This window comes from Neoarthrinium moseri (assembly GCF_022829205.1).
Source record: "Neoarthrinium moseri strain CBS 164.80 chromosome Unknown scaffold64_Wmoseri_CBS_16480, whole genome shotgun sequence".
Lineage (NCBI taxonomy): Eukaryota > Fungi > Ascomycota > Sordariomycetes > Amphisphaeriales > Apiosporaceae > Neoarthrinium > Neoarthrinium moseri.
Genome location: NW_026055178.1, coordinates 169,325 through 188,350, shown reverse-complemented (window position 1 = coordinate 188,350; position 19,026 = coordinate 169,325). Strand labels below are relative to the sequence as shown.

Sequence of the window (19,026 nt, the reverse complement as noted above, 5' to 3'; positions counted from 1 at the left end):
AGTCCTTCCTCTCCCCAAACAAGTTTGGGGACCTGTAGCAGCATATATATTCGGAGCACGACGCAAGCTAGGTCACTCAAAGTTGGGTACGGTTGAATACAAAACAAAGAGATTTTGGCACTCGGAAATCGTGCTATGACGTCAAGCCATGATCCAAACCCAGGAAGAATACCGATGATAGATTCGTCTGCCTTAGCAAAGAGTTTTCAGACCTCTTGCTCCATGCTCCAAGACAGCCCCCGGTGCGAGGCCTGCAAGAGCCCAATGATTAAATAAGCAAATATCGATCAGCTTAATAGATTGATATTATATATATTCGTTGGTTTCATTACATCGAACTCGGCGCCTGGCATAAAAATTAACATTACGTATATACAGGGTAGTAGTGAACGATGCGCAGTCGCCTTGACTCGTGTGGCTTCCTATGGTATACTTCGTTGCCCAATTTCACTGTCAGGCCCTAGAAGGCCTGAGAAAATCTGACAACCTCCTTGTTGCATTGGGTCTCGTCCTATAATCCATGCCTGCCGTGTCTGGACTTGGATTTGCATTGTGGGCGTCGCCAGCCACGGACAACCTCCGCCTCTCATCATCGCGTTTATGATCACTTCGATAGCTGGCTCGCCTCCACGAACTCTCTTTCGTTTTGGAGCCCTGCTTGTCCCGCTTCGAACGCCCAAATGTGTCGGAGCGCTCTAGCGAGCCCGGGTTCATGAAAGCCAGATCAGGGTGATCGAGAACAACCTTCTTCTTCCCGGGGCGGTTTGTGATGGCATTCCACATCACTTCGCGTTCCTGGCGATCACCATCGCCAGCCTGCTGCACAAACTGCTGGAAGTCCGAAGGCTCTTCATGGGTATGAGAAGGGTCTTGAGCAGGGGGGAGGGTGTCTGAGTGCTGGTCGCGCGTAGGTAATGGCGAAGGCGGTGGCTGCAACTTATTTACCGCAGCCTCACGGGTCCCTATTGACTCATGCGATGCATTGTAGTTCAACGTGTCCGTCGTTAATGCCGATAGCGGTCTGTCGTCGCGAGAGATCCTGTTTGGGACACCTAAAGGTTGATAGCCCGTGTGCTCCACGTCTAGGGAGGATGCTTGGGTAACTGCCGACAGCTGCCGCGTCTTGGGCTCACCACTGTCGAGCGTGTGTTGGGTGTGGTCCAGCGTGAGCACAGGCGCAAAGACCGGGGTTTCGTGCGCGGGAACGTGGGAATGTCGCGTTGCCGCCTTCGATTCCGCCCTGGGCAGCGACTCGCCAGGCTCGTGGCTGGCAGCAGGTCTCAATGCCAAGCCTTGTGCTGGACGGGACGCCTGCCCACTGCCCCCATTCTCCAAATCCGCGCTCCTGCCAGGGGCCTTGGCGCTCTGGGCTGGCCTGCTGCGCGACTGCTTCAGGTTCTTCTTGCTCCGGGCGTTGCGCAGCATCCGGGAGAAGATGTTTGGCTGTGCATTCCGCGGCGTCGTTGTCTCGGTTGGGGAGGCGGCGCTAGTATCCGGCGCCCGGCGGGCTGAGGCGCCGGCGGCCGTGTCCAGCTTCTGAGGCCGACTGGCCCGTGACTTCAGCGGCGACATGGGAGACATAGGATGAGAAGACGAGAGTCTCGCACCCTCTGCCAGCCTACGCCGGGTCTTTGTCTTTCGAAAGCGATCAAATATCAATCGCAACCCATGACCATGCTCTCCCCCCTCCCTTGTCTCCTTGCCCTCGGCCGGCGGGGGGCTGCTACGTTTTGGCTCCTCATTCAAGCCCAAAATCCTGTGTGTGGCGACCATCCTGCTGGATTTATGGGCCATGGGCTATCAGACCCCAGCCGCTAGATTTCTGCAGCAGGTCCCCTTGTCGCCTTGGAATGACGCGTTCCCGGGCTCCCAGCAGGGGGCGTCGGGGACGTGATTTGCCTACAGGCGGTCATGCGAGGCGGTCCGGACAAGCTCCCCTGGTAAGAAATGACGATGGATCCTGATAAGTCAAGTGCCGGGGCCCCCCAATGATCTTTGTGCCAGAATGCCGAGCAGGAGACGGCCAGACAACGTGCAGCGACAGGGGATCAACTCCAACTGCAATGCGAGACTTGGAACGATGCAACTGATAGAAATGGTTGGGACGGTGTCGACGACGACGGCGGTGATGATGGGAGATACTCCCGGCCTCAAGTTTACAAGTCAAGTCGAGTTTATCTCTCTAGACTGCCCAATTGGGCTACGAACCATGATCACCATGGGCAGGTATCTAGCTCGAGTCATCTGCAAGCAGTAGTTTTCCGCCACCGCAGGAGCTAGGCTGTTGTCGCTGCGACATTGAAGCTTCAGAGCTTTCAAGCTTATGATAAACGGCTGCCCGGCGCTGCTTAGCTGGCTCCACACCCATCCACATGCACATCCAACAGAACATTATCCTACGTACTGTAACTTGGTAGGTGCTGCATCGTGCATCGTGCATCGTGCATCGTGCAGCGTGCGCGAACCCGCGCCAGCAATCGCCCGTGGGGCATCGACTCAGCTCCACGCCCATGTCGTACAGCGACGGTTGGCGCTTGGCAGCCAAGCCAGGCTCAGAGTCAAGCGATACAACGTTTTGCAGTGTGGCCGCATCAGATGACAGACCTACATGCATGGATATAACTGCCTAGGTATGTGTGTGTGCACATCCGATACTACACAACGATGTGAGGGGTGGAAGGGGACCATTTCACACCGAGAATTGGTTCCTACTCCAAGAAACATTATGATATTTATTACTTGGGTTTAAGGATCGGCCAAGGACTTGCGAGTCGTGAGGTGCCCAGCCATGACGACAATTTCAACTTACCTCGGCACTTGGCTTTGGCCACCTTCAAATATCCGGGGACAAAGTCGCGTGGCCAACGTTACTGTCTGTCTCAATTTGGCATCACAGACGGAAGCACGGTCGCTGGCTGCACGGTATTATCCACTGCGACCGATGTAGGGTACTCGGCACGGACTGTGGCATTTCCCAACCAAGCCTGAAGACTGGATCACCTAGACATGGACGATTTCATTGTTATTTCGGAGCAGCCCACCTGCATACGGGGACGGCGCAGACGACGGCGCCGAAATGCCAGGGGTCGGTCGCTCAAGTCATGTTTTAGACTTCCGAGCCCCCTTCTTCGGCTTCGGCTTTGGCTTTGACAGTCCCACGCGACTGGTCCCCACATCAACGTCGTACGTTCAACTTACACTACATACACACAGACACTGCACACCAACCGCTCAGAGAATGATTGGCCAGCCAATAAGAAGGAACTTGCGCCATCGTAGAGAATTACCCACTGCTATACTTCATAACACTCACTTTAGGAGGTCTTGGGCTTGGAGAAGAGTCCTTGCGTGCGAGTGTACTTCCCGCATCATGCGCTTCTGTCAGCGTTCCGAGCAGCCATGAAATATGCACGCTGTCAACCTGACCAACCACGGTGAGCGATGTAGATATCGTTGGAGTCGATCAATTCTATTCTATTCATGTTACAGACCCTGGTTCTACTTAAACGGTCTCACCCGCTTCTATATCTTGGAGCTACTCACACATGTACGGGCATAGTCGGTCGCAGCTATACGCTCCAGTGCCTTGCTGGCCTCCCCTGCTGCATCATATTTATCCATCCATATTTCAAATGTGTTTCTGTCGGACACTTGGTGTGCCGATTAGCGTCTGAAAATCATGGGAAACCGAGGAAGCACTCACAGTGAGATTGGTCCTGCCCCTGAAACCACTTTCCGGCTTCGTCCAGTACCTGTTGGTAATGCTCTTCCATGTTCGGCTCGTTCTGTCGTACCGTCGAAGCCATTTGACTGCATGCATACCTTGGAACCCGCAGACTCTGCAGTAGTTCCAGCCTTCGCGGCACCTGAGCGCGGTCGGTCACTCCACGGAGGCACATTTCCACCACCGCGGCATCTTCCATTGCCTGGCTCCCACCTTGACCTCGGTACGGACCCATGGGGTGCAATGCATCACCCAGCATGCACAGCAGTCCTCTATACACGCTCTCGATCGGCGGCCTGTCACAAATTTTCCAAAGCAGCGGCTCCTCTACTTTGCTGAGGATCTCGCCAAAGAGCGGGTGCCAATGACGAAACTCTTCCAAGAGGATGCTTTTATCGCATCTTGCAAGCCACTCCTCTGAGCTGGCATACGACTCGTGGTCTGGGATGACGATATCAAATGCGTGCATGGAATCAAATCGACAACACCACCAGGCCAACACGCGGTCAGGAGGCTCGGTTGCGATCCATACTTCCCCCGTTGATTTTTCGAATCTGGACTTGATGAAGTGGTCATTGGGGAACTTTTGTGCTACTTCTCTGATCTTTGCGTCGGGAAGCAGTAACCTAAACGCAGAGAATCCCGTTGGCTTTGCCGGAAGTTCTTTCCCGATGATTATAGTGGCGGCTTTCGACTTGATCCCGTCGCAAGCAATCACAAGGTCGGCTTCCTTCCACGTTCCGCCTGCGAGCTGAACTGCCGGTCTCTCAGCATCGTAGTCGACAATATGCTTGTCATATAAGACTTTGATGGTGCCTTCTCCAGTGGTGGGCCGCTCCACTTCTCGTCGCAGTAGCTGGTGAAGGTCACTCCTCGTGGCGTTGATTTGCAATCCACCACGTTCCCCTTCCTGTTGCGCCACGTCGCTTTCCATGTATATTCTCAAGCTCTTTCCGTCAAGGAGAAGACGATTCGTGCATGGGAGCGCGCCGTACGATGTGAGATCGAGCCCCCATCGCTCTAGTATCCTGGCAGCGTTGGCACGGATCGTTATGCCAGCACCGGCATCAGCTTCTGAGGAGTATCGTTCGTAGACTATGACATGATGCCCTGCGCGACGCAAGGCAATGGCGGTACTAAGACCACAGATTCCCCCGCCAACAACTATGGTTTGCAAAGGCATTGTTACCGCGGCCTCGTACAAAGAATACACGTTTGTTGTAGGGTCGAACGATACAGAAATGATTTGACCGAGTATGACATAGCCACTGAGGAATAAGCGTAGATGATTATGACCGAAACGCATATAGCCGAAGTGAATATGACCGAAGAAGATTTGGCCGAGGACGATCCTACAAACTAAAACGTACAACTGGGCTCTACCGTGTCGCAGATTTGGCATTTTCCGAAACTCCCAGTGTGGAACTAATTTGACGAATTATTACTTGCATTCTGGTTCTGCAGATATACTAAAATTCACTTCCGCTTACGTTCAATTAACATTGATGGAGTGTTGATATATTATGGGGCCATACCAGGTGACACAGTATCCCATTTCGAACTGCTAATTAGTAAGGTCCTCCAACCATAGAAATGCCAAGGATCTAGTTTATGCAATGGCGTATTTACTTCAATGCAAATCATGAACAAGTCAGGGTGTTGTGTAACTGCGGAGCATACTTCCCATGATAATCCATGAAAAGATTTTTGGGGCTGGCCTCAAATCTGACCCCAGTTGGGGAGTATTATACGACAACCGGCTCAGTAGGAGATCACGTATGTCAGCGATCAAGCGAGAATGTAAGAGACAACTAAAGCCGCCTATAAGTAACCCGATGAAGTATAAACAACTAATATCTCTTACGATATAAATGATTAAATAAGAGCTACCATGCCGCGAGGGAGACTGCCTCTCAAGACCCAGCCGACATCACGAATTTAGAGATGCATTCCAACAACAACCCTCTCCACCCCTAGTATAAGAATTTAGTTTTGTAATCGTAAACCGTTGTACTATATCATCTAATGCTAGGTTGAAAATATAGTAATATATTAGGATCGTAATTACGATATAACTGGCCGGGACGGAAACGTCTACGGAAACCTTATTCCGTTCCCCGAGAATGATTTCTGCCGCTCCACTGGTGCTAGGACTCAAGCATGCGAACGTCCGGTTCTATAACTAACTTTACTGTGGAGCAAATCAAGGCTGGAGATGATGGAGATAACTGAAAAACGTTCCTCACCGCCGCCAATATTGTAACACACACGAAAGCCGGAGGTGTTGATCTCACTAATGGTTCTTGTTTGTTGTTTGGGGTGTAGCCTATCCGCAGACCATGCCTATGGAACATTCACTTCCATATTGAGTTTCAGAAATATATCAAAAATGCTGAACACTACTTGTTGATTCTTGATACCTATACCAAACAAGAGCACACATACAGTCCAGGCCTGCAGAAGAATAGGTTTGGTGGTATACGTGTATCGAAACCACAAGCCTCTTGCCCATGCGACATACGATTGGTTCCCCTCTTTCCGGCATTATAACCCTTGGAACTGACCAATGCGATCGTCTTCAGACCCCAGCATATCGATGTGGGCAATGCAACGCAACTCTTTGACAGGAAAAACACAACGAGTAAATTTGCACTCTGTGATGACGCCGGCGATCTTGGATTACCCCGCTGATATCATTGCTCTCCCACAACCACGCTACCTGTTTCTGCCCAGATTCCACAGGAAACGACACATGTAAGGTAAGATCAGATGTGTATCGTATCTAGCCATTTTAAGAATCTGAATTGCTGAGTAACCTCGAGCACCATAACAAAACTGTTTTCACACCACTATCCTAAGAGCGACACACCAAGATGGAGATCGATAGAACTCTGTACCTTAACGGTACACTTGACCGATACACCGATGGCAATGTAGCAGTGCCGCGCATGTTTGGCAAAATTGCCCTGGAGGAGGCTGTTGGCTCCAACATCTGGGCTGCCAGCGGAACACTACCCGTAACGGACCAAGTGTCTGGCTTCTCAGGTATACCCTTTGCCCCTGTAAGGCCCTCTCTGGTGTGGCGAGAATGCGGAAAACTAACGACATTAGTCCGTTACCGCCGACATTGGAGTTCGCCTGTTTGACATCCCAAGCCGCCTACAGTCCATGGACGCGAGCGGTATCGGCTATGTTATTGTCTCGCTCACATCTCCCGGCGTCCAGGGTGTATTTGACGTGAAAAATGCCACGAGACTGGCGACGTTGGTGAATGACGAGGTGTATGCCAACTACGTCCAGGCGTACCCGGACCGCTTCGGCTTCTTCGCCGCGGTCGCCATGCAGGACCCAGTGGCGGCGGCGGCGGAGCTCGAACGCGCGGTCGGTCTCGGGGCCAAGGGCGCTCTGATCAACGGCTATAGTCAGATCGGAAACCCTGACAACTACACGGTGCGGTACCTGGATGATGAGGCGTGCGACCCGTTCTGGGCTAAGGTTTGCGAACTCAATGTCCCGGTCTACCTGCACCCTCGTCCACCACCGCTTGGCCAACAGCTCCTCTACCAAGGTTACCCGATGCTAGCGCACTCGGCCTACGGCTTTGGTACAGAGACGGCAGGGCACGCGCTGCGGCTGATACTGTCTGGACTTTTTGATCGTTACCCCAGCGTCCAGATTATCCTGGGCCACTGCGCAGAGGCACTGCCATTTCTGGCCCATCGCATTGACACGCGTCTCATGAACGGGATCGAGGGCGCCGATGGTCCTTACAGGCACACTGTGAAGTACTACCTGCGGAACAATTTCTACGCCACCCTGGCCGGGGTGCGGAGGCTCGCTACGGTCAGGGATACCATCGAGGAGATGGGGGAGGACCGTGTCATGTGGAGTGTTGACTACCCATACGAGAGCAACGAGGCGGCGGCGAACTGGTTTGATTACATCGAAGGGTTGGGCGTGAGAACGAAGGAGAAACTTGCGTGGGAAAATGCACAAAGAGTCTTGAATATCGCGGCCAACAGAAACAGATACCAGGTAGACCAGGAATATCTGTGAACTTCGATCCGAGGAACATACACCAATACAAAGTTTGAGACCCAAAGTTTTTCCCGTACTGAAAATGATTCATGCTCGCTATGTATATGCAGCCATTCGCCCGGAACTAGATGCAATGATGCAATAAACCCTACCGTGTGTTGGTTGATATGGATGTTAGTACACAGTGTCTGTTCAGCACCGAAAATACCTCTTCTCTACCCATCGTTCCTCGATGTCACTCAGCAGATTCGCAACCACGACCGTGATCTCAGGAAAGACCTTAGTCAGACGATGTATGCCAACCCGTCCGCCGGAGTAGGTCGCAAAGACAATTCGGTCTTGTGGCACACCATGATCCACCAGTACCTGAACAGCCATCAGGGCTGAGCCGCCGCTCGACATCTGTGCATCGAGCAGTAGAACACTATCATGCTTGGAGATGTCAGATGGCAGCTTGAGATAGTGCAGCTCTGGCTCGCCAGTGCGAATGTTAGACTGGATCAGGAGGCGACCGGTCCGACAGTCTGGAATGACCCGGCGAAGGCCAGCCTCAAAAGTAGCTCCGCCGCGGAGAACGATGACGGCACTGACCTCGCCTTTAGCGGTCAGGCCTCGGTATCGGTGTCCTTGGGGCGTCTCAACGAATTTTTCTCTGAAGTGAACGTTGTTCAAGGCTCTGTAATTTATTAGCCTGACCCGGGTCTGGCGGGAATTGCAGCCAAGCAATAGAACATTGGATGGACGGGGAGAAAAGAGAGTCAGGAGTTCGGGGTCTTACTCTTCGATCAACAGGCACGATAGTCTGTCGAAGTAGAAAATGAAATCCTCGCTGGTGGTGTCGATATCCTGCAGGATAGTCCTCATTCCTCTGATCTGGGTCGTTGGCTTGAGAACAATGACTCGCTCGGAGAGTGGCTCGCTCTCGGAACCATGTTCTAGGCTTTTGAGCGCTGCTCGATGATGGGTCGACTTCTCCAGAAGCTTCCTCTCGATGTACTGAGTCACCATATCTGGGAATGTCAGCGAGGACTACCGAGCTCCAGGGTGAAGGCGACCTACTCATGGCTACCCGGTTCTCTATACCTCTGGGTACAATGATGTCTTGAGTGAATTAATTAGCTGCAGGCATCTTTCACAGGAGCAGTCTGTTTATAACGCTGGTGGGGACTTGAATGGTGCTCACCTGCTACATTTCTTTGCGGTTGCACGAACTGACAACTCGTCAACGACAGGCCTACTGTGCAGGAAGAATGCAACAAACCTTCTCAAAGTTCGGCTTGACGAACCCAAACCACTGCTTGATGCAGCCTTCTACGTCACGCCCACGATCTCTCACGTCGCGTATGACTAGGGTTGAACTGATCAGCCTGGGTCTCGACACGGAGGCGGCTTTGCCTTACTTCGTCGCGACAGACACGTATCTAAGTCAGCCTCACAGTAGATCTGGCGAGATAGGTCAGCAGGTGAGAGGTCGAACTGAAACCGATAAAACTGACCCCCATGTCCATCAGTTCCCGCACCCGAGGGTCGTATAATGCGAAAATGCCCTCTATCACCAAGACGTGGGGGGAGTATATAACGGTGGTCTTGTCCAGCCGCTGGTGCTTCTCAAAGGAATACACAGGGATTTCAGTACGCTTCCTGTTTGTACGACCCGTGTCAGAGGACAGCTCTTATGAAATTGGCCGAAAGGGAGATCCGTAATTGAAACAAGGACGGTCCTGAGCTTACCCTGCCTTGAGATCCCGCAAGCAGCTAACCAGCTCATCGAAGTCAATGGCATCAGGGGAATCAAAATCATATTCATTCCTGAAGGCAAGCTGGTGTGCTGCCTCGTCTAATGGTTTATAGAAGGAGTCCTGCACATCAATGGTGAGCACTCGTTGCTACGGGCCCAAGGAGGAGAGAGAGAGAGAGAGCGAGAGAGGTAGGGGTGGGCGGGCCTGTACCATGGACATGATGACGACCCAGGGAAGGTTCAGTTGACGAACGATGGCATTAGAAAGGGTCGTCTTGCCCGAACCCGAGCTGCCAGCAACTCCAATGATGCTCACATCGGCCCATGGCGGGCTGTAGTGGGCTCGCTGAGCTACAGTATCATGGTCCGAACGATAATCGGAGATGATTGGCGGGGTGGAAATGCCTGCGTTCATATTCACGCCTGCTCAGGATATATAGGCGAGCAGATGATTGGGCGGCTTGCGTGGGAAGAACAGCTATAGACCTGCGCAAGCCGTCTGCAGCAGCACAAGGAAGCAGGTGGTTGTTGAGACAGACTGCGATGTGAAGTGTCGCGTGCCAGACGGTTGGATACCTGGCGGGCAGGTACCACTGGAAGTAGTCAGTACCTCAGTGACCCATGTACCTAATGTAGGCAGGGCGCCGTGGGTCTCCGTCGGGCGGCGCCGAGAATACTCAACCCCGGAGAGCGAACAATGTGAAACCGAACGTGAAGAAATGAAGAGAAGGGGGCCGAGGCCAGACTTGCAGATACAGAGAAGCCTGACAGTCCAACTCGGTCAATGGGCCTAGCCAGCCCAGATCTATCTGGAGTCGTAAAGGACGGTGGTGGTGGTCGAGTCCTCTGTGGTGCAGTACCGAAAACCCACCCGCGACAAAAATTGGATGTCTGGTGCCATGTGCCAACTGGGGTCCAGTGTGCGAGCAGTGTGAGAGGATGGGCCGCGCACCAGTGAGATGGGGCAATTGGCACTGGCGGCGTCGTGGGTGCAGCTGCGCGCTGGAGCTCGAGGTGTTCCGCTAGAGAGAAGCACCTGCAGCCCTACCTAGGTACTACCAGCACTCCCCTCCATGCCGCCCAGCTGCCTTTGCCTCTGCCTCGCCTGTGTCCACTGGTCCAAGGAACCTTGGAAACCTTGGAACTTGCCTCTGCGCCGCCCAGAAGACAATGGGCCCCCTGAAGAGCTGCTGCTCTACACACACACACACACACACACACACACACACACACACACCCCCGATACATTGTGGTGCACAGTAACCTGAGCCCCACTGGAGCAAGCTAACCTGGGACCCAGGCAAGCAGAAAAAAAATCACCCACACAGAAAAGACCTAAAAAGCACCGACGGTGGCCCTAGCTGGAAGTCTGGAAGTAGGGCCATGCCATCGCACCCAGGTACTGTACATTTCTGCTGCTGCGCTCCGATCTGCCCGCCCGCCCATTGGATTGGATGGACCTACTGTGCCCGACCCAGGTACCCCAACGTGGTTAACCATCTTCCGGACGCCGAAAACTTCCTCCCGCGCTCTCATCCTTCTTCTTCCCATCTTCCATCACCCATCACATCCCATCCTATCCCTTCCCTTCCCTTCCCCATCTTCCGATTTGACCTCTGCTCCCGGCAAGTCGAACGCCAACCCCCCCGAGCCACTCCCATGTCTCTACCGCTGCTCTGTGCCCTTCCATAATTAATGGCATGTCCTCGCCAATCGCTCGCGAGTTTGAGGAACAGCTCCGCTACACGAGGGATCTGGCCGAGGCCTTGTTGAACCCCAGGATGACTTCATCAGCCTCCACGGCCACCCCGATGAAGCATGCCTTTGCCCGCCATGTCGACGACGTCAAGGCCCCCAAAAGGTGAGTGAGCTCCGCCCAGGCCCTTTCCCTGCCCGCCTTGCCGTTGAGCAAAGCCGACACCCTCTCGTCTTCATATGATGCAACAATCAATCAATGGGAATCTCTCTGAGCAAACAAAACGCTGTGCGGAGACCGATTTGAATATCTTCATTTCTTCTGATCCGAAGCCCTCCCCCACTCTTCCTCACATTCCTTCGTCCCCAATTGTGGACCTCGCGACTGACAGCCTCCATTCTCAAGCGACATCAATGCTCTGATCCTCGACTACCTCACCATGGCTGGCTATCCTAATGCCGCCAAGAAGTTCTCGGCCGAGGCCAACCTGCCTGCTCACCAGGACAACGCCTCCATCGTGGCCAGACAGCAGATCCAGACGGCCATACACAGGGGAGACATTGCCACGGCCATCAGCGAGCTCAATGACCTAGACCCGGAGGTACGTTTTAACTTGTTGATCTTGCTGAAGTCTTTTTACCTTTATTTTTTGGCCCTTCCTTTCCCACCCCAACCCCGTGTGTATATACCCACACATACACACACTGCGAGGATTAGAACACGAGTTTTACATGCACCACTCTTAGCGCCTTTGGGCGTGGTGATGAGAAACAACCACCATTTTATGAGCACAACTCCACTTCAACCCTTTCTAGCTTGGTACCGCATGCCTGCCACCGTCGTCTAACCCGGCCACAGATCTTGGACACCGATGCTGCTCTGCACTTTGCCGTTCTGCGCCTCCAGCTGGTCGAGCTGATCCGCCAGTGCAATGCCACGCCGGGCCGTGACATCCAGCCTGCTCTGGACTTCGCAACCCAGCAGCTCGCTCCCAGGGCACCCACCAACCAGCAGTTCCTCGAAGACCTCGAGAAGACCATGCTGCTTGTTGTTTTCTCCCCAGAGGCTGCCGATCCTTCCTCGGCCGCGCTCCTCAAGCCGGATCTCCGCCGCCAGGTCGCCGACATGGTCAACAAGGCCATCCTGCAGCGCGAGACACAGCGGAGAGACGCGGCGATCCGCCATCTGGTACAGATGCGAGCGTGGGGCGAGGATACGGTCAGGAAGCAGACCAAGAAGGACCTGCCGCCTCGCATCGACCTCGGCCTCAATGGCGACGAGGGTGACAAGAATGGTCTGCATGAAAATGGTCAGGACACTGTCATGACCTAGATGATTTTACCACGACGCCATTCTGGTGTTGACTTTACGGGTGTCTGTAGGGTCGCGGCTCCCCACGCCAGCATGATGGCAGACATACATCCAGAGGAATTGTGTTGGACTGGGAGAGGCTTCCCCGGTCCAGCCAACTCAAGCATTGCGGGTGGTGCCAAGCAGATGTTGGTCTGGTTGCTGAACAGACACGAGAAATCGAGTCAGCGCTAGACGGACTAGATCTGGTCCAAGGCCCTTGTTTCTGATGACTCTACGGCGCTGCTTAGGCTTTTATGTGTTTGGTGGAATGTGGTTGTCTTTTTAAGCGGTCTCTATGATTTTGACATTGGTATTGCAAGGAGTTTTGGTCAGGGAATGAATTGGGTTGGACACAACACGGAAAGTAACGACTGGCGTTTAAGGGAGTTTTTGACTCCGGTATTACGACAACCCGATGGGTCATGCATGGATGAACGGCAGCACTCGGTGAGCATGCCAGACCAGGCGTTTCGATTTTTTACGCAGAACTGCACCCACACGGGGAATAGATGACTGGCCTGTATTGATGGCCCTGGCTTGCTCTGCACAGTTTCCTGGAAATTGCCTCGCGGTTTGAAATGTCTTTGTGTGATGCGGTGATGAAGGTTGGCTGTCTGGCCGAGTACATACTTTTATGGGCGAGGAGCTTTGCTAGAGGGTTGAAAGTGTGCAAGAAATCCCATTGTCTAAAAGTATGTACAAGCAGCTAGGGTCCGTGGCAGCATGAGCTGCTTCTAGTGGTCTTGTCCCATGGCCTACCGGGGGGACATGCCACCAGGAGTCTAGTAAATCCTGCATTCATTGCCTGCTCCCTCTATAAATGAAGGGAGCTTGGTCCGCGCCACAGAAACCGTCCACGTCTCTTCTACTCTTAGCCCCGCCGCTGCCATGTCCCCTTTTCATCATCTTCTTCTTCGTACTTCCCTCCTTCTTGTCTACTTGGTCCTCACGTGCTTGAGCTTGCCGGGCGAGTACATGAAGTTGTTGGCGTAGGCCTTGGGGGTGAAGGCGCGGGTGTTGGGCTCCTGGACGAAGAACTCGTAGCCCTGCTTCTGGGCAAAGGCGATGGCGTCCTCCTTGGACTTGAAGTTGAGGTGGGTGCCCTGCATGATGTCGCCCGACGACTGCCAGCCCATCAGGGGATTCTCCCAGCGGTGGCCCTTGGCCAGCACGTCCCAGTCCATGCGCCAGTGGTGCGAGCCCCAGTTGCCCGACTGCGAGGCGGGCTTGGCGGGCTGGTAGATGCTGTCGACGGACGCATGACGTGAGTAAAAAAAGGAATCAAGTACTTTCCCGTCGCCGGGGAGATTGGGGAAAGGCTACTACGTACCGGACGGTGCGGGCTTGCAGCTCGACGGGGGCCCCCGAGAGCACGGCGGCGGGCAGGACCTCGGTGTCCTCGCTGCCGTCCATGACGCGCTTGGGGACGGGGGTGTACGTCCTGTTCGTGGGCAGAGGTTCGTCAGCGACTGATCCCGAGTTTTGAATGCATCAATTGCGTCCATCTCGGTCGATGTCTTTCTCTCTCTTTCTCTCTCTCTCTCTATCCCCCCTCCCCACCGGATTGTCTTTCCCTACCCTTGAGGCCTGGGGAAGAAAGGGGGAGACGTACGACGTAGCCTTGTCAATGTGTGCGGCGTAATCGGGAGAATTGGGGGCGCGCTCGGCCGGGGTCTTGGTGGCCGTGGTGACGGGGCCGGACTCGGTGAGGGCTTTGGCAGCGGTATCGTCGGTCTTGAAGCGTCGCTGGCCGGCGACGACGCGCGGGACCGCCGTGCGCAGCAGCTTGGCGGCGCTGTGTACCCGGAGGGACGACGCCATGGTGGTTGGTCAATTGGGGGGCGGCCGGGAAGCTGAGCAATTGACGGGCGGTTCGATGGCGATGGGTGTGTTGCGTGGGTGTACGTCGTTCGAGAGCTCGGCCAAAGAGAAGCTCCTGCACCCAAGCCAAAAGCCAAAGAGGACCCAAGTGGAAGAGTGAGGTTGCCGATGGGCGGCTGTGTGTGGCTTAGGTGTGTGTGTGTGTGGCTTGTGTGTGGGCCAAGTTGGGTGACGGCGGCCAGACAGCCCAGGTGGTTGACTGGCCCGGGCTTTGGGTCTGGCTGTGGCGCAGGATCCCGTCACCTGACTGAGCGCCGAAGTGGTGCGGCAGGGATTCGGACAGTCGGAGGAGAACATCACCGCGAACCGCTTGCACTTCCTGGCTTTGTTACCTAGGTATGGGTAGGTATGGGTTTGCGCACTCCTCATCGTGGCGTATATGTATATATTTGAAATCATCATGATGGATCCACGCGACCCTGCAGCATCTTGAATTCCCCCGTATCTACCTACCTAGGTAAAGCCCTGGCATCTGTGCAGCATGTACATACTGTAGCACGCATGGGTTAACATCACCCGGCTCTTTGGCAGTGGGTTGGGTGTCCCAAAACCTGGTTTGTCTCTCTCCGGGCTCTGCCGGGCCCCCAAATGGCGCTAACGGGGGTTGCGAGGTCTTTTCGTGCCTCCCGCCCAGTGTTCGACCTCATCTTGGAAGCAGATCGAGCCATCAAACCACCGACGACAGCCACTCTTCTCCGCCTTCACAGCCCGTCAATTGCGTCGCCCCGAGGCCCAATTGACTCCTGTGCCTTTGACACCTCCCCCCATCGCATCGAACCCGACCCGACACCACCCGCCAACATGAGCTTCGTCACTCGCCGGGGTCTTTCCACCCTCATCCCCCCCAAGGTCCGTCTGCAACCCGCCCTCGTGCTGCCCGTGTGTCTGCACCCTCTTGGGGCCTCCCTCTGACTGACCTTTTGTGTTTCCAGGTTGCTTCGCCAAGCGTATGTATCCCCCCCGTGCCCCCTCCGTCTGCCGCCGAGCGAGGATGCGATTCCCGACAGCATGCGAGACCACGGCCATGTGCCTCCTTGAGCACCCGGCGACCATGAACGGTGGACGGTGCACGATGGGGCACGCAGACCCGCCGAATCGAGTGGCAAGGCATCTCCTGGTGGAATCTGAGGCTGACATTTCGCCCGCTCACAGGCTATCGGCGGCGCCCCTGATGCCGTCCGCATGAAGCGCGTCGTCAACTTCTACGAGAAGCTTCCCCGTGGCCCTGCCCCCAAGGTCGAGGCCAAGGGTCTTTTCGGCCGTTACGAGGCCAAGCACTTTGGCGGCAGCAACGCCTCCGCTAAGCGTACGTTTCCATCCACCACTGCTTCTCCACGAGCCACTCGTCTGGCACAGGCACGGGCACGGGCACGGGCACCCGCGCCCTGTCCGGCTTCGTATCACGCAGCGAGCATGATATGCCGCTGGAAGACCGCACATACACCCCCGGAACCACGCTGACCAGCCTTCATACAGCCATCATCCAGGCCATCGGTCTCATTCTCGTCATCGGCTACCCCATGACCTACTACTTCCACCTGCGTAAGCTCTTCCTTCCGTGTTCACAACCCAACCCCCCTCAAACGAAGCTGACAACTCCCCTCCTCCCCAGGCCACCACAAGAACAACGCTCACTAAGCTGGGATACCATGACGTGACGGGGAGCGGAGACTAGGCCTACGGACAAGGGGCTTGTACATATCATAGAAAAGGCGAAGCGTGCTAGCAGACCTTTGTGTACTAGAAAGGAGAGAGAATTTGATCCGACCTGAATCTTTTCTTTTGTGCGAGTCTCTTCTCGTTCCCATAAACCTTGGTGTCAATGTTTGTGAACAACCCAGCGGCGCTACAGGGATGCGGCCCAGGGTAGAATGTACAGGCATCGGAGCTACGCCGGTTACTACCTACCAAGTTCCGGGCAACCTTCTTGTCTATCCTTCTTTGTTCCTGCTAACAATGCCTTGTGGTCAACAGGCAGTTGCTATGAGTTAGTCTTGCGCACGTCACCGGGCCCACCGGCCTTGTCGATACCATCGACATGTATCTAACAACTAGCTTAGCTACAGAAAACAGGCCGAGTCGAATACGATATTCTCTGATCTATATCATGAGGGTGAAAGCGCCAATAAACGCAACCAGAATATAGACTCGCCATCACTCGGCATCTAGTAGCTCATTGCCTAAAACTTGCGTGGCCGGCTTTCATTTCCACCACTGCCTCTTGCCCCGTCCTCCAAAATGCCAGCACGATTCCCAGACAAGACAGTGGCAGCAAACGCGTCCGATTCTTCGTCGGACTCGCTACCCCGAACCTGTTGTCTCCTCGTCGCGAGAAACGGACGGGACGTTTGGACGATTGGATCCAACGTGATCCTCAAGAACAAGGTCCACTACCCGGGCTGCGACGTCGAAGTAGCCAACTTGGATTTCGTGTCGGAACAGATCGAGACTCCCGTCTCCAAGATTTTGTACTCTTGGCGTGAGTCGGACCGCCTCTACACTCTTCAGGAGCGCGTGGCCGGTGTGCCGCTCGCCGACGCCCTGCCGCGTCTGTCCCAGAAGGACCTCGCTCGCATTGGCGAGCAGTTAGGCTCATTCCTTGCCCAGCTTCGCGGCATCACTAACCAGACAATGCAGATGCTGGACGGCCGAACTGTCATCGATCGTCGTCTGCTGAAACCCTTGGCCGCCGCATCCGAGCGCGAGCAGGAGCCCAAGGTGATCAGTACCGACGAGGGGGTGGCCGAGGCTCTCGCGCTTCGCATCCGGGGCCACGTTGACGAGACGACGCTCGCCCGGCTGATGGCGCGGATGCCGACCGCCACACCATTCACTTTCAGCCACTCGGACCTTCACGAGGGCAACGTCATGGTCAGCGACGGGCAGTTTACAGGCTTGATTGATTGGGAGCTCGCGGGCTTCTACCCAGTCTGGTGGGAGACAGTGAATGCCACCCCGGTGCTCGACGGCCATCTGCCGGAGGAGCTTGGTCACCCTGACGCGCTGAAGTGGTTTGATGTGTACCACGCTGTGCGTGATGCGCCTGAAAGTCATGAGACTGTGGAAAAGCTGCAAGAGTATCTTGGTTCCTGAGTTTGTGGTGACTAGGTTCTTTCAGGTTCGTAAAACATGAAAGTTCATCCAATCCGATGATACCTAGCGGCGAACAGGAGGCCACTCGGGTGCCTTAGCACTTGGTAAGTAGAGAGGGGGTTCAATCCTATCTCGTTGAACCTTTGTCTTCTATGCTGCTAGCCTTGGATCCCTCCACAAACATCATCATGCCAGACGTATGTATTCGCCGTTGTACATCAGATATCTACCGGTAGTATCCTCTCAATTAACATTTCATGCTGCTCACTCACTGACCTGCTCCATAATGGCCTAACTCAAGTTTAGTGACGCCCAGATGACTTCATTTCACTTTTAATGATCTCCTCCACAATATCCAACCTCATCATCTTTTTCAGAATGCTATCCATTATACTACAAGGCATCATACTCGCCAGTCGTGCCCAAAGCGCGGTATCTCCTCTCCAGATGAACACTGGTGGGTTGCGCTTCATCAAGTCTCCCACGACTGCCTTCGCCCAGTTTTCCGCCGTCATGCCTCTGCCGTCAAACTGCGCCTGGCTCATAATGTCCTCCACCACCTCACGGGCGGGCTCGTACAGGGACCCTTCAGGGAGCTGCAGCCGCTTTCCCTCGACGTTATTCGTGTTGCTATTCCGGATGAAGTTGGTTCGGACCATGGCCGTCTTGAGCTCGACGACGTGGATGCCGAATGGCGCTAGCTCCAGGCGCATGCCGTCAGACAGCCGAGCGAAGGCGGCCTTTGAGGCACTGTAGAGGCTTTGGAACGGCATCGCGCTAACGGACCCCACAGAGGTATGGTTCACTATCATGGGAGTTGCAGGGCCATTTGCAGTACGCGAGGACGTTGAAGAGGCTGACTTCATCAGCAGAGGCAAGAAAGCCTGGGTGACGGCGAGCTGGGCCCATACATTGAGATCGAAGAGCGTCTTCGCTGAGTCTATCGAAGCGTCTGAGATGGGCGCTGTGTAATGTCCCCCGGCATTGTTAATGAGGATGTCTATCCCCTCCGAGACTGCAGCGTGGGGTGAAGATGGTCTTGTGGAGAGATTCTCCGTCAGAGTTTCGACGGCAGATCCGATGGAAGCTGCTGATGTTATGTCCAAACTCAAGGTTTTAATGCCCTGCAGGGCGAGCGAGGATAAGCTGGAGGGATTCCGCGCCGTGGCGTACACAAGATGCCCAGCAGCATGGAAAGCCTGGGCCAGAGCCGCGCCCATCCCACCCGGGGAGCAACCGGTAATCAGCACTGTGAGTTGTCCGTGGGACGGCATAATTTTGGCAACGCGACGGCCTCTCTTTACCCCTTCTGCCGACCCGTTCCCCTTCCTGAAGGAAGTCAAGGGATGTACAGATAGTAAATGGTCTAGAAGGATGTGGCAATCCAGCGTGGGGTACAAGTATGACGAGAAAAAGCAGCGCTAGTGATTGGTATTGGTATACCAGTGGATGAGATGTGCGGATGTAAGAATAACACAGAAAGAGGGAATTTATATGTCAGTC

The 19,026-nt window shown here is 54.6% G+C and overlaps 9 protein-coding genes across 9 annotated transcripts; 4 read left to right on the top strand and 5 right to left on the bottom strand.

Annotated features, from left to right (window-relative positions):
* Positions 1-453: 453 nt before the first annotated feature.
* On the bottom strand, positions 454-1,773 carry JN550_011226 (uncharacterized protein; the record flags this gene model as incomplete). The annotated part of the gene is made up of 1 exon (XM_049309568.1): positions 454-1,773. One exon carries the CDS (start codon positions 1,771-1,773, stop codon positions 454-456), a length of 1,320 nt encoding a protein of 439 aa, XP_049166866.1.
* Positions 1,774-3,522: 1,749 nt separating this feature from the next.
* On the bottom strand, positions 3,523-4,907 carry JN550_011225 (uncharacterized protein; the record flags this gene model as incomplete). Its single annotated transcript, XM_049309567.1, has 2 exons — positions 3,523-3,650; positions 3,704-4,907. 2 exons carry the CDS (start codon positions 4,905-4,907, stop codon positions 3,523-3,525), a joined length of 1,332 nt encoding a protein of 443 aa, XP_049166865.1.
* Positions 4,908-6,597: 1,690 nt separating this feature from the next.
* Positions 6,598-7,780, top strand: JN550_011224 (uncharacterized protein; the record flags this gene model as incomplete). The annotated part of the gene is made up of 2 exons (XM_049309566.1): positions 6,598-6,786; positions 6,836-7,780. 2 exons carry the CDS (start codon positions 6,598-6,600, stop codon positions 7,778-7,780), a joined length of 1,134 nt encoding a protein of 377 aa, XP_049166864.1.
* A 174-nt stretch (positions 7,781-7,954) lies between these two features.
* On the bottom strand, positions 7,955-9,915 carry JN550_011223 (uncharacterized protein; the record flags this gene model as incomplete). Its single annotated transcript, XM_049309565.1, has 9 exons — positions 7,955-8,438; positions 8,541-8,772; positions 8,822-8,863; positions 8,946-8,973; positions 9,024-9,109; positions 9,163-9,205; positions 9,259-9,403; positions 9,494-9,621; positions 9,712-9,915. 9 exons carry the CDS (start codon positions 9,913-9,915, stop codon positions 7,955-7,957), a joined length of 1,392 nt encoding a protein of 463 aa, XP_049166863.1.
* Positions 9,916-11,200: 1,285 nt separating this feature from the next.
* JN550_011222 (uncharacterized protein) lies at positions 11,201-12,528 on the top strand (the record flags this gene model as incomplete). Its single annotated transcript, XM_049309564.1, has 3 exons — positions 11,201-11,361; positions 11,602-11,797; positions 12,055-12,528. The coding sequence occupies 3 exons, from the start codon at positions 11,201-11,203 to the stop codon at positions 12,526-12,528; spliced, it is 831 nt and encodes a 276-aa protein (XP_049166862.1).
* An 892-nt stretch (positions 12,529-13,420) lies between these two features.
* Positions 13,421-14,370, bottom strand: JN550_011221 (uncharacterized protein; the record flags this gene model as incomplete). The annotated part of the gene is made up of 4 exons (XM_049309563.1): positions 13,421-13,432; positions 13,500-13,794; positions 13,880-13,990; positions 14,162-14,370. The coding sequence occupies 4 exons, from the start codon at positions 14,368-14,370 to the stop codon at positions 13,421-13,423; spliced, it is 627 nt and encodes a 208-aa protein (XP_049166861.1).
* Positions 14,371-15,231: 861 nt separating this feature from the next.
* Positions 15,232-16,068, top strand: JN550_011220 (uncharacterized protein; the record flags this gene model as incomplete). The annotated part of the gene is made up of 5 exons (XM_049309561.1): positions 15,232-15,309; positions 15,363-15,377; positions 15,583-15,736; positions 15,787-15,972; positions 16,043-16,068. 5 exons carry the CDS (start codon positions 15,232-15,234, stop codon positions 16,066-16,068), a joined length of 459 nt encoding a protein of 152 aa, XP_049166860.1.
* Positions 16,069-16,668: 600 nt separating this feature from the next.
* Positions 16,669-17,523, top strand: JN550_011219 (uncharacterized protein; the record flags this gene model as incomplete). Its single annotated transcript, XM_049309560.1, has 1 exon — positions 16,669-17,523. The coding sequence occupies one exon, from the start codon at positions 16,669-16,671 to the stop codon at positions 17,521-17,523; it is 855 nt and encodes a 284-aa protein (XP_049166859.1).
* A 302-nt stretch (positions 17,524-17,825) lies between these two features.
* On the bottom strand, positions 17,826-18,797 carry JN550_011218 (uncharacterized protein; the record flags this gene model as incomplete). The annotated part of the gene is made up of 1 exon (XM_049309559.1): positions 17,826-18,797. The coding sequence occupies one exon, from the start codon at positions 18,795-18,797 to the stop codon at positions 17,826-17,828; it is 972 nt and encodes a 323-aa protein (XP_049166858.1).
* Positions 18,798-19,026: the final 229 nt, after the last annotated feature.